Source organism: Lissotriton vulgaris, chromosome 5, assembly GCF_964263255.1.
Source record: "Lissotriton vulgaris chromosome 5, aLisVul1.2, whole genome shotgun sequence".
NCBI lineage: Eukaryota > Metazoa > Chordata > Amphibia > Caudata > Salamandridae > Lissotriton > Lissotriton vulgaris.
In genome coordinates this window covers 164,866,300-164,879,974 of record NC_141693.1, presented here as the reverse complement: position 1 = coordinate 164,879,974, position 13,675 = coordinate 164,866,300, and the positions used below count along the sequence as shown (strand labels likewise).

At 50.2% G+C, this 13,675-nt stretch overlaps 1 protein-coding gene across 2 annotated transcripts in view; it reads right to left on the bottom strand.

Annotated features, from left to right (window-relative positions):
- Positions 1 to 10,140, bottom strand: part of ASTN2 (astrotactin 2) — a 2,581,355-nt gene extending 2,571,215 nt beyond the window's left edge. For both annotated transcript variants that reach the window (XM_086921093.1, XM_086921094.1), the window contains exon 1: positions 9,734 to 10,140. In XM_086921093.1, coding sequence (XP_086777219.1) covers positions 9,734 to 10,049 — 316 coding nt within the window. In that variant the 5' untranslated portion in view covers positions 10,050 to 10,140. The remainder of the gene's footprint in view (positions 1 to 9,733) is intronic.
- Between the last annotated feature and the right edge of the window lie 3,535 nt (positions 10,141 to 13,675).

Genomic DNA, 13,675 nt, shown 5'->3' with positions numbered 1-13,675 from the left:
CTCTTTGTTTCACTCTCCTGTTGCAAACATTTACAACCTACCTAAAATCCTTTGGCCCTCTGCGCTTCACTCTCCCTTTGCACACATTTACAACCTGTCTACAGTCCTTTGGCATTTTTTGTTTCACTCTCCCTTTGCACACATTTACAACGTGTCGACAGTCCTCTGCCCGTCTGCGCTTCACTCTCCCTTTGCACACATTTACAACTTGTCTACAGTCCTTTGGCCCTCTGCACTTCACTCTCCGCTTGCACACATTTACAACCTGTCTGCAGTCCTTTGGCCCTTTGCGCTTCTCTCTGCATTTGCACACATTTACAAACTAGCTACAGTCTTTTGGCACTCTTTGTTTCACTCTCCTGTTGCACACATTTACAACCTGTCTGCAGTCCTTTCGCACTCTGCCCTTCTCTCTCCTTTGCACATATTTACAACCTGCCTACAGTCCTTTGGCCTTCTGTGCTTCACTCTCCCTTTGCACACATTTACAACCTGTCTATAGTCCTTTGGCACTCTTTGTTTCACTCTCCAGCTGCAAACATATACAACCTACCTACAATCCTTTGGCCCTCTGCGCTTCACTCTCCCTTTGCACACATTTACAACCTGTCTACAGTCCTTTTGCACTCTGTAGTTCATCCTAATTTTGCAAGCATTTACAACCTGTCTACAAGATAATTCACACTCTGCGTTCCACTCTCCCTTTTTCACACATTTACAACTTGTCTACCGTCCTTTGGCCCTCTGCACTTTACTCTCCGCTTGCTCACATTTACAACCTGCCTACAGTGTTTTGGCACTCTGTGCTTCACTCTCCCTTTCCACACATTTACAACCTGCCTACAGTCCTTTTGTGCTCTGCGCTTCAATCTCCGCTTGCAGACATTCACAAGCTGCCTACATTCCTTTCACACTTAGCGTTTCACTCTCCCTTTGCACACATTTACAAGTTGTCTACGGTCCTTTGGCACTCTTTGTTTCACTCTCCCGTTGCACACATTTACAACTTGTCTACAGTCCTTTGGCACTCTGTGCATCACTCTCCCGTTGCACACATTTACAGCCTGTCTACAACCCTCTGGCCCTCCGCAATTTACTCTCCAGTTGCACACATTTACAACCTGCCTACAGTCCTTTGGCACTCTTTGTTTCACTCTCCCGTTGCAAACATTTACAACCTGTCTACAGTCCTCTGGCACTCTGCGCTTCACCTTCTTGTTGCACACATTTACAACCTGTCTACAGTCCTCTGCCCCTCTGCACTTCACTTGAATCTGAATTTAATTTGAATTTTAAAGTATTTATTAAGCGCACGTATACCAGGCGGTTTCTTGGCGCTGAGGGATGCAAAACCTGGGTCCGCTTGCACACATTTACAACCTGTCTACAGTCAGCTGGCCCTCTGTGTTTGACCCTCCCTTTGCACACATTTACAACCTGTCTACAGTCTTCTGCCCCTCTGCGCTCCGCTCTCCCATTACACACATTTACAACCTGTCTACAGTCCTTTGGCATTTTTTGTTTCACTCTCCCTTTGCACACATTTACAACCAGTCTGCAGTCCTCTGCCCGTCTGCTCTTCACTCTCCCGTTGCACACATTTACAACCTGTCTACAGTCCTCTGTCCCTCTGCGCTTCACTCTCCCGTTGCACACATTTACAACCTGTCTACAGTCCTCTACCACTCTCAACTTCACTCTCCCGTTGCACACATTTATAACCTGTCTACAGTCTTTTGGCACTCTTTGTTTCACTCTCCCGTTGCACACATTTACAACCTGTCTACAGTCCTTTGCCCTCTGTGCTTCACTCTCCCCTTGCACACATTTACAACCTGTCCACAGTCCTTTCACGCTCAGCGCTTCACTCTCCTGTTGCACACATTTACAACCTGTCTACAGTCCTCTGTCCCTCTGCGCTTCACTCTCCCGTTGTACACATTTACAACCTGTCTACAGTTCTCTACCCCTCTCAACTTCACTCTCCCGTTGCACACATTTATAACCTGTCTACAGTCCTTTGGCACTCTTTGTTTCACTCTCCCGTTGCACACATTTACAACCTGTCTACAGTCCTTTGCCCTCTGTGCTTCACTCTCCCATTGCACACAGTTACAACCTGTCAACAGTCCTTTCATGCTCAGCGCTTCACTCTCCTGTTGCACACATTTACAACCTGTCTACAGTCCTTTGGCCCGCTGCACTTCACTCTCCTGTTGCACACATTTACAACCTGTCTACAGTTCTTTGGCACCCTTTGTTTCACTCTCCTGTTGCACACATTTACAACCTGTCTACAGTCCTTTGCCCTCTGTGCTTCACTCTCCCATTGCACATATTTACAACCTGTCCACAGTCCTTTCACGCTCAGCGCTTCACTCTCCTGTTGCACACATTTACAACCTGTCTACAGTCCTTTGGCCCTCTGCACTTCACTCTCCCGTTGCACAGATTTACAACCTGTCTACAGTTCTTTGGCACCCTTTGTTTCACTCTCCCGTTGCACACATTTACAACCTGCCTACAGTCCTTTGCCCTCTGTGCTTCACTCTCCCGTTGGACACATTTACAACCTGTCTACGGTCCTTTTCCACTCTGCACTCCACTCTCACTTTGCAGACATTTACAGCCTGTCTGCAGTCCTTTGGCACTCTGCACTTCACTCTCTGCTTGCACACATTTACAACCTGTCTACAGTTCTTTGGCACCCTTTGTTTCACTCTCCTGTTGCACACATTTACAACCTGCCTACAGTCCTTTGCCCTCTGCACTTCACTCTCCCGTTGCACACATTTACAACCTGCCTACAGTCCTTTCCCACTCCCCACTCCACTCTCACTTTGCAGACATTTACAGCCTCTCGCCTTTCTGTCTCAGTCACTACCTTCACCCAGGCTCTCGCTTCTCTGGCTCTCACATCATTCTTGGGCAGACAGTAGACACCCCTCTCTCATACCTGTGTTCAGTCTGTCCACAGCTCATCAGTGTGCAGCCAACACTGCCCTGCACCCTCGTGATCAGCCTGCCCTGACTCTCGCACGCACATTTACCCCACCCATGCTCACTCTGCTGTCTCTCTTACTCAACCATTGTTATTCTACCCTCTCCTCTTCACACCAATGCCTACCCTGCTTCCCCCTCCCATTACACCTATGTGCACCCCGCTTGTTCCCATTTTAGACTCGTGTGTGCTCCTCAGTGACATGTGCGCCTGCCTCCCGTCTGTCTCGTGTCTACATAAGGTAAAGTCGCCCTCTCATCGTAATCTCTCTGCTGCATAACACGTTCATTCACCGGCACCCCCTCTCGCCTTCACCCCACGCGCAGTCTCCACCTACCCGTGCGCCTGCGTCTTGTCTACAGATGGTCCGCCGTGTGCCTTCTGCCCTGCTCCTCCCCGCCACTGATCGGGCGGCCCTCCTGCACGCGCACCCACGCGCAGCTCGACTCTCCCTCGCACACAGAGGCAGGCTGCCCACTCTTGCGTGTCCAAGGCCAGACTGCCCTCCAGGTCACATGCATGTCTGTACTTCTCCTGCGAGCCCCTGCTCGGTCTGCCGTCTTCCATGTGCACGCTCACACTCATGTTCACCAGTGGTCGGGGTGTCCTCTTTTTGTACATCCAAGGCGAGGGCGCCCTCTCACCTTCACACCAAGGGCGTTCCACCCCCTCTTTGTATGTATAATTTAAATAGCGCCAAACTATACCCCCCATTAAAACACATATCAGTCTGGTCTGGTGGCTCAGTGGACTAATGCACCCACTGCACGGATACGTGTTCGACCTTGTGGTCACAGATTCAAATCCCGGCAGGTCCACTCGGTCTTTCATCCTTTCTGAGGTCGATAAAATGAGTATCATTGAGTTGGGTAAGAAGAAACATCTATTATTCAGCACAAAGATGCCCCTTTGGGGGTGAACGTGCGCTTTAAAAAATACATATGTTATGTCAGTAAAGAATGATCAGTTGACAGAGCTCTGCCGACAATAACCTGGTATGTATCAAGCGAACACGTGTTTGATGTGCAGTATGCAGCGTCGCAGCATAATAAAATCAAACCGGTTCATCCTTCCAGTAATCTGTTTGACGTCAAGGTCGCAGGTTCAAGTCACAGAGAGCAAGGACAACCTTTCAATCCTCCGTTGTCGAGCAAAAGAGTATCCGTGATTTTGGTGAAATATTCATCAGTTATTCAGCGCCCAGATGCTCCAGTGGGGGAAACTGTGCTTTCCAAATTCACACGTGTTCTTATATTTATAGGACGAAACGAAGAAAGCTCAACTAGTGTGAGTTCCCACCCTGTATCAGTCTCAGCTGCTTCGCACCACGTGCACCTCAGTGCGCCACGCGCTCCCTCTGGTTTCACCCGCGGCCACTCTGCCCGCTTCCCTGCTCATTTATGCCCAGTCTAGAGGGAATAGGGCCCCCTTCCCTGTTCCCTCGGTCAAATAACTGGCAATGCATTGCTCGATAAATAGCTTAAAAACAAACATGTATTTTTAGCATGTTTATTGTATAAACCACTTCAGTGCCTCGGGGCTTCTTGGCGGGCCTGACGTGTAAACGCGCGGTAATCCCAGTTAAGAACAGTGAAAAAGAAGTCGTTCAACAATTCGGCAAGTCGTTCTTTTTGCGACTTGTGTGGAAAATGAGGTAGTTTTCAATCATTTGCAAGGCCCGCATTTCGCAGTCTAGACGCAGAGGGTTGTAAAGCCTCCTTTTAACAGTTGATGTCTCAAAGACATGTCTTGAAAGTGTGGCTTGGGCACTATGGTGAACATGGGCTCCCGTGAGAAGGCCGAAATGTGGAGGAGTGCAGGGGCCTTTAACAACCTGGCCTCTCAGACCCAGACATGTCTCGACAGGCATACAAACTGCAGGGACGGGGAGCTGCAATCCCCCCATGTGCAGATCTCACCAATAGAGGACACAGGGGACTCCTCTTGCACACAGAACATAGCGCCTACATTACAGATCTCCGCCACAGGGGACTCCTCTTGCACAGCAAACACAGCGCCTACATTCCAGATACTCTCTTGCACCCCAAACAAAGCGCCTACATTACAGATCTCCACCACAGGGGACTCCTCTTGCATAGCAAACACAGCGCCTACATTCCAGATACTCTCTAACACAGGGGACTCCTCTTGCACCCCAAAAATAGCGCCTACATTACAGATCGCTCTTCAACATGGGACTCCTCTTGCACACCAAACATAGCGCCTACATTATTAAAGCTATACCCAACAGGCGACTCCTCTTGCTCAGCAAACATAGCGCCTACAGTACAGAACGCTCTTCCACAGGGGACTCCTCTTGCACAGCAAACATAGCGCCTACATTACAGATCGCTCTTCCACAGGGGACTCCTCTTGCACACCAAACATAGCGCCTACATTATTAAAGCTCTCCCCCACAGGGGACTCCTCTTGCACAGCAAAGCTCTCCCCCACAGGGGACTCCTCTTGCACAGCAAACACAGCGCCTAGATTATTAAAGCTCTCCCCCACAGGGGACTCCTCTTGCACAGCAAACATAGCGCCTACATTATTAAAGCTCTCCCCCACAGGGGACTCCTCTTGCACAGCAAACATAGCGCCTACATTATTAAAGCTCTCCCCCACAGGGGACTCCTCTTGCACAGCAAACACAGCGCCTACATTCGATCGCTCGGTGACTTTGAAATCTTGCTTCCACCAACGTACATTTTCAAAAGACAAACATCAAACCTTGCAAAAAAGGAAAAAAAAGGGGGCCTAACACATAAAATGGAAAGTCAAATCAATAGACAGAGTCAGTCTGATCTCAAAAGGAGCTCGCGCGCACACGTGAGAGCGAGCAGCAACAGAGCATCTGATGGAGCTCTGCAGAGAGGATTGTGCCCTGTGCCAACCGGGCCTTGTTGTCAGTGTGCGAGGGTTGGGTCCTCATTCATCCCCCAGCCAGTAAGTATAAGATGAACTGTGCAGATCTCAGATAGCTCCCTCGGGATAAGACGGGCTTGACTGAAACTCTCTACCATCAGAGACCCCTTGTAGGGTTAGAATCCTTCTAGCATCTGCCAATCCCTATAATGGAAGCATGCATTGAGTTTCCAAGAACTAAAGGCCAAAAACAACTCCACTGGTAAAAGGGAAGTGTGGCCTGTCTCCAGCATATTGCATGCCACAGCAGTAGCATCCCTCCCGGGCCTCCCTGGTACCCAGCTGATGGGACCCACGCGAGCAGCCATTAGACCTCCAGTCATTTCAGGACCATCAAACATTTAACAAACTCACCCCACAAATATACCAAAGTGCGCACACGCAGCCACCCGCCGCGGCCCGTGCAGGTAAGAGTGGTGACGCGTGGGGCCGTGTGAGGGGGGATTTTGAGGAACGATGATGAGGGGAAATTAATCATGTATTTAACTTTCCGTCGTCATCGTCCGTCAAAACCACCCCCTGGCCTGGCCCTACCGCCCCACCGCTCTTACCTGCACGGGCCGCGGCTGGCAGCCACCCACTGGCTGGTTGGCCCGACAGCCAAGACTCGGCTGGAAACCTGTCCCTTGCATTCGATTGCCACATGTTTTTTATCAGCTAAAATCCTGATTTTATATCTCTAAAAACCATTCACCAAAGCAACTCACTGTGCACCATGCAACAAACTGAGTGACCTTGCACCAAGAAGAACCGGCATGCAGATTGTGCACTCCCTTGTGCTCACGCCATGTAGACTAATAGAATTGTGATTCATTGTTCATTAACTGCTGGATGATATATGGTCACATTGCTATACATTAGTTGGAAGTTGTGCTTGCCTTGTCCAAGCTGCCTGTAGGGACTTGGCCTTTCTCACTGTATATTGTTGCACCAAGAAGGCCATATCTTACTTTAAAGTCACCAATATCAGGACTCGACCCCCCAAAATATGTACTACACTCGCATTCATTGATCATAAGAGGGCCAGTACTTTACACTTCTGTTAGCCACTACATTTCCCCACCTGTCAGGAACTAAAATGCCGCCAGATTCATCACCCTGAGTGTTCCGGAATGATCGAGGCCTGGTTCCATTTGGGGTGCCCCATAGTTGATGAGGCCCTGACATGTCACAGTGATGGGGCTGATTCATGTGACACTAAACCCAATCTGAGCACCATTCATGAAGGGAAGGACAAACACAGACATTGTCGTGGGTGAGGAATTGTGCTATAAAACCTTAACTGTACAGAGGTTGGGGGTTCTCCCTGCCCACAATATCACCAATACATTGATACATTGCATCAGAAAAAGAGAAATAGGTTTCTAGAGTTTCAACATGAAGAGCAGAATTCCACGCATTTCCCATCTCTTACATACTCGTCCACAGGTCTGTAATAATTGCAAACCCTAACAATGAAGGGAAACCAAGTGCAAGGCACTATCCTAGAACTTAAAGGGAGATGCCTGTAGGAACACTGGGGCCAACGGGGCACGTGGATAAAGGTGGCACTGAGGGGCGAGAAGCACGGGTTGGCACTCGGTCACGCAAGAGGCGGGGGCAATCCTAAACAGTCAGTCTACCTCCCACACACGCCTTCCCTCGCCTTTCTCTCCTATGGGGCAACAGTTCCCTGGTGTTGATCCCTGCCAGCTATGCCCCTTCGGCGATCCACCTCCGCTCGCACCCCCAGTGAAGGCTGAGGCCACTCCCTGGCACAAGCCCTACTTCCTACCTTACCATGGTCTCTGCAGCCCATAGGTTATCTGGGCCGCCTCCAATAACTCCAGCTGAATGTGGGCAGGTTTGTCAGTTCTATAATGCGGACCCCCCTCTCTTTCCACTCAATGCCACTGAAACCACACATGATTATCCACCACAATTTCCAATATACATTGCACCCATAATGCCAGTTACCCTTTTCTCATGTCTCAGTATCTGCTTTCTCCTCCACTCACTTTACAGCACTACCCTACCGCCCTCATTGAGGGTGAAGAATGGAGGGTCTCCATCCCTTCTCTAGCTGTCCATAGCCCCCAGACTCCCACTCTCGGGGATGCCAGCGGTTACTAACCTTACACCCCTCTTGTCTCTCAGGGTGCTGGTCATAGATGTCCATTCCAAGTGGTGCACTAGGCTTTTGGTCAATCGTCTGCCTCCTCTCATTTAGGGGTTTGCCTCCCCCGTTTATCCTACTATGTACGGTGAAGGGTAGCCTCCCCACTCTTTGCCACTCTCGCTGCCGGTCACCCTACCTGCTTCTTGACCCACCTTGTGCCCTCCCACTGCCCCTCATTCTGGGTGAAGAGAGTGAGCCTAGTGCCATGTGAATGTCTCTCCATCACTGTTCCTGGTTCCACACACTGCTGCCTGTATCTCTTCTCTAGTCCTGCCTCTGCTGCTGACTATTCAATGTGAATGGTGTCTAGTTTTGCTATCAGGCACTGATACTCAAGTACTGGCTGCACTCATGCTATTCTATGAACCTTAGTGATACCCCACCCTTGAGACAGCGCAGGTCCCATGGCTCGCCTGTCCAAGGCTCCCCTTCTGTACCCAGCCCCAGCCTTTCCTGGTACAAGTAGAGCTGGTCGGCCCTCCACGTGTCTGTACCTTACCTTCAATGGGACTGCCCCAACATAGCTAATAAGGCTTGCCCTCTTCGGGGGGGGGGGGGGGGGGGGGGGGGCTGTCCTGGCAGGACTTTTCACAGAGCAGTCCCTTCCATGCTCAGTCCAAGAGTATACCAGGTTTAAGAAGAACTAGCCTGCCTTCTCCTGGCCTCCACCTAGACTTTGAGGGCACTCCCCTTGCCCTCTTCAGACTAACACACTTCTTGACCAAAACCTTCTCTGGTTTAAGAAGAGTTGGTTGGCCTTCTCTGGGTGTGTCCATTTCCCCAGCACTCCTCTGCCACCCATGTCTCCCCCTGTCATATCCTGTCTTTCTAGCAACCCCCCCCCATGCAACCTACCCCAGTGCACCTGTGCAGGGCTGCCGTCCAGCTTCTCCTTCCCTTGCAGCCCCGCTCTCACTGGATCCCTTTACCCAGATTAATAAAATGTTGGTTGGCATCCCCGGTCTCAGTCTATTCTTTCATTCTGGGCCCTACCCTGTCTATTGCCTCCTCCCCTAAGGTGTCCCCTACTGATTCTTTCTGATCCCCTGCCCCCGCCCTGCCCTGCCTCCATGCCTTTCCAGGGAGAAGTTGGACTTCTCCGGGACCAGCGTGTGGATCGACTGATCTCTCCTGCAGCCCCCATGGCTTGTCTACCCTTTCACCTTTATCATCATCATCAGAAAACTTTATTTCGGCCAAAAATGGCCATAAAAACACAGGTTTTTTAAAAAAAAAAACTACCTTTATCCATGCTCCTTGACCTCTTACCAAGTACAAACTAAGACAGCCCAATGTTCCCCTCGTCAGATCATGACACTTCTCTGGAACCCCACGCACTCCTAAGTCTTCTCCACTCCCTTACACACCCCCCTCCCCCCCCCCCCCCAAGGAAGAAGTGCCCAATGCTTGTCACATTTGGACGCTCCGGGCTGCCTCCTCCCCCGAGGTGATGCGCCCACCCTCTCTCATGCCTTACAAAGGGTGATGAAAAGCTGCTCAGGTTTGTTCGGATATTTCAGCTCTTTTCCATAGCGCCTCAATGGCACAGCCGCGTGCCCGCCCTTTCTGGGAGCTAGGAGGCTCTGCCTCTGACCATGCTCTTCCACGGACACACATCTGTACCCCTCTGTCCTTAGACACCCGCTTACCCAGGGTGAAGTACGGAAGCTCCGTGTTCTCCAGGTCGTCCTGCACCGCGATATATCCGGGGAGTTCGCTACGCACAAAGAGCAGCAGCCGGGAGTCAGCGGGACCGGGAAGCCCTGGGGCTGACGGACCAGTGGGGGCCCCGGACACCCCCGGAGGTGGCGCCCCGCCCCATCCTAGCGCGCTCTCCCGCAGCACGGGCAGTGTGGACACAGTCACCGTCTTGAGCCGACAGGAGGGGGCAGACGGGGAGCTCGGGGCCACGGGCAGCAGCGTGGCCAGGATGAGGGGCAGCAGCGTGGCTCGGGGAGGGCCCATGCCGCGGGCGGGGAGCCTCGAAGCAGCAGTCCGGCTGCTCCGTGAACGGACGGACGCGCTGATCACCAGCTGGAGCTGCTCCTGCCGCCGGCAGCGCTGCTGAAGAGTGAATCCCCTACTCAGTACCGATAGCCGCCCCGGCTTCCAGCGACACCCAAAGCCACGCCTATTAACCCACTGTATCCCGGCAACGGCCAATCACCCGTCGCTGCATCCCTGCTCCGCCTCCTTCGGACTCAGCATCCTAGGAGCGGGAGCAGGTACCATTACTACATCCCTAGGGCTAGTCCGACGTATAAACTACAGATTGCCCAGTGCCATACACAGTCGGTCAGACACAGATAACTGCTCCGACTACTGCCCAACACAACTGGCATTCACGCAGGAGGCACTGCTGCTCAATCTACATCCCAGGCTCCTTCTATAACTACCACCCTGCTTCACCAAAACTTCTCATAGAACTTCCCAAAGGACTACAAGGAAACTGCATGTATTTCTTTTATTTGTCTTTGTATTAACAACTGTTGGTGCTATTTTGCCAGAAAATAGCCTACGCAGGATTTCTGACAGTGGTAAATCTCAAGCCTGTGTGAGGCAATGTATCCCTAACGAATAAAGTACAACACCCACCTCCAAATTAATGCCCTATAAATAGACTAAAAACACATTTATTTTGTCTATAATTATTAAACAGTTTTTATTCTTTATTTTTTCTCATTAATACAAGCATATGAAAAACAGTACCTCGTCCACAAATAGAAAATGAAAGAGAACAGTCTCACCCTCATCTACTAAAACACATAAAACACACACCTTTCATGCATACCATTCATCCCATATCAACCACCCAGATTTAAAACATATGTTGTACAATGCCTCGTCAGCATGGACTCCATATAACTCAATCGGTAAGCTTCAGAAAGCAGTAAGTTCTTTTGTGCAAAAAGGAAAAATCTCTCTAGTCATATGTATCTGGTAATGAACTAATCCATACACATATAACTATTCTCAAGCCTAACATATACTAATAGACATTTTTTATACAGAGCAATATGTATAGAACATGCCATATAACATATTATTCTGTCAGATAATCTTCTACTTCCATGTCAGAAATAGGCAAAAACATAGGTGCCGACACACGTTTCTGTGTCCTCTGGCAGATCAGCTGCACACCTTCTTCAGGGCACAACTGTAGCTTGTGATCCAAACTAAAACCCAACAAGAAGGAAATAAAAGCATTTGCAATGCAATAGGTCTTGCATTCCCAAGAGTTTAAGCTAATGACATTGTAAACAGTTCATGTTTGGTGTCTTTGGAAGTGTATTGAAACAGCTTCATTTATGGTGCAGTCACAATTTTGATAGCAATATTTAAAATGCCACTTTTAGAAAGTTGGTACAAAAGGGGGTGGTGACGGACGGATCATCTGAACCAATCAAACACTCACACCCGGCCGTAATGCCAGAAACCGGTCCTCGGAAGCTTGTTTCAGGTCCAGGGAAGGCATGGCTTGGCAGTTCGGGCTGAACTGTTCCCATGAGGCACAGGGTCCGACTGATTTGCATATGGCCTTTGTCTGAACTGGGGTGGCAGAGTGGGCTAAAGAACGGTGATGGATTAAACCCAGATCTGTTGACTAGGTGTGAGTGTTTGATTGGTTCAGATTCTCCGTCCAGCACCACCCCCTTTTGTACCGCTTTTTTCGCCATAAGTTGGCAGGGTATGCTCAGACGTGAGTCCCTTGCTCAATTTGCCACTGGATTAAAGTAAGCCGGGCTGAAGATGGCTCAAATGCCAGAAAGCAGTCCTCAGAAGCTTGTTTCCGGTCCAGGGAAGACATGGCTTGGCAGTTCGGGTTGGACTGTTCCCATGAGGCACAGGGTCAGACTGATTTGCATATGGCCATGTCTAAACTTGGGTGGCAGTGTGGGCTAAAGAACGGTGATGGATTAAACCCAGATCTGTTGACTGGGTTTGAGTTATTGATTGGTTCAGATGCTCCATCACCACCCCATTTTGTACAGTTTTGTTCGCTATAAGCTGGCAGGGTATGATCAGACGTGAGTCCCTTGCTCACTTTACCACTGGATTCAAGCAAGCCGGGATGAAGACGGCTGAAATGCCAGAAACCGGTCCTCAGAAGCTTGTTTCCGGTCCAGGGAAGGCATGGCTTGGCAGTTCGGGCTGGACTGTTCCCATGAGGCACAGGGTCAGACTGATTTGCACATGGCCGGCCATGTCTGAACTGGGGTGGTAGATTGGGCTAAAGAACGGTGATGGATTAAACCCAGATCTGTTGACTGGGTGTGAGTGTTTAATTGGTTCAGATGCTCTGTCCATCACACCCCCTTTTGTACCGCTTTGTTCGCCATAAGTTGGCATTGTATGCTCAGACGTGAGTCCCTTGCTCACTTTGCCACTGGATTCAAACAAGCCGGGCTGAAGACTGCTGAAATGCCAGAAACCGGTCCTCTGAAGCTTGTTCCGGTCCAGGAAAGGCATGGCTTGGCAGTTCGGGCTGGACTGTTCCTATGAGGGACGGGGGCAGACTGATTTGCATATGGCCATGTCTGAACTGGGGCGGCAGAGTGGGCTAAAGAATGGTGATGGATTAAACCCAGATCTGTTGACTGAGTGTGAGTGTTTCATTGGTTCAGATGCTCCGTCCATCACCACCCCCTTTTGTACCACTTTTGGCATTTTCCTGTTTCTTTTATTTAGTGCCTGTGTCCTGTCTCTGGGTCTCATGACTGGGTGTAGTTGGCAGTTGAACTTTGTGTATTCTCCTAGAGAGCCGCACGCAATAGCTCAGGTAAGCCTGGATAGGCCATCACTGACAGGATGGGAGGGCAGAGTTAAGCACAGTTCCACTTACACTTCAATGGGTTGTGTACTGCCTTCACACAAATGATTCAATACCCCTGCTGTTAATCTGCAGCAAGGGTAGGGTTGGCAGGATACCTGAGCACTTCAAAGGGAATCCTCTAGAAGTTACTCCCACTTCGAAAAAGGCACCAAGTATAAATATTGGACCTAAGACACCAGCCCTTCAGTACACTCTTGGACTTATTGATACTACAGAAGGACTGCTGTGCTGCATTGCTGCCAGAAGGACAGACACTATGGTGCCTCGCTTCCCTGCAGTTCTGCCGCCTGCTGCCTTGCTTGATGAGAAGGAAGATTGGACCTGCATTCTTCATCCCAGGCAGAAGTGACTACAAGTGTCAGTCAGCTGACCTCCTATTCTGAGCTACAGGAACATAACAAGCTCCAGAGGCTCCTTGCAACTGCCCAGCTGACCTACTGCCTGAAACTGCAACTGGACCTGCCTGAGCTCTGCTTGCCTCTGCTGGAGTGAGTTGCCGACCCCCAAATAGTGTCCCTCACGTACTGGACCCTTGGTGATGCCTCATTTGAGCTCCCCTGAAGATTTTGGGCTCTTCACAAACAGGCCTATTCGTGTCAAGATCTTCCCAACCACGCCACCCAGCAACACGAAGTGCCAGCGTACCCAAGTCTTTGCGCTACAGAGACTGCAAATGAAGCCAGGTAGCATAAGGTCTGCACTTCGTGCCACAGTATTAACGGCTCAATGTGACCGCCAATGCGAAGATTCAGGAGGG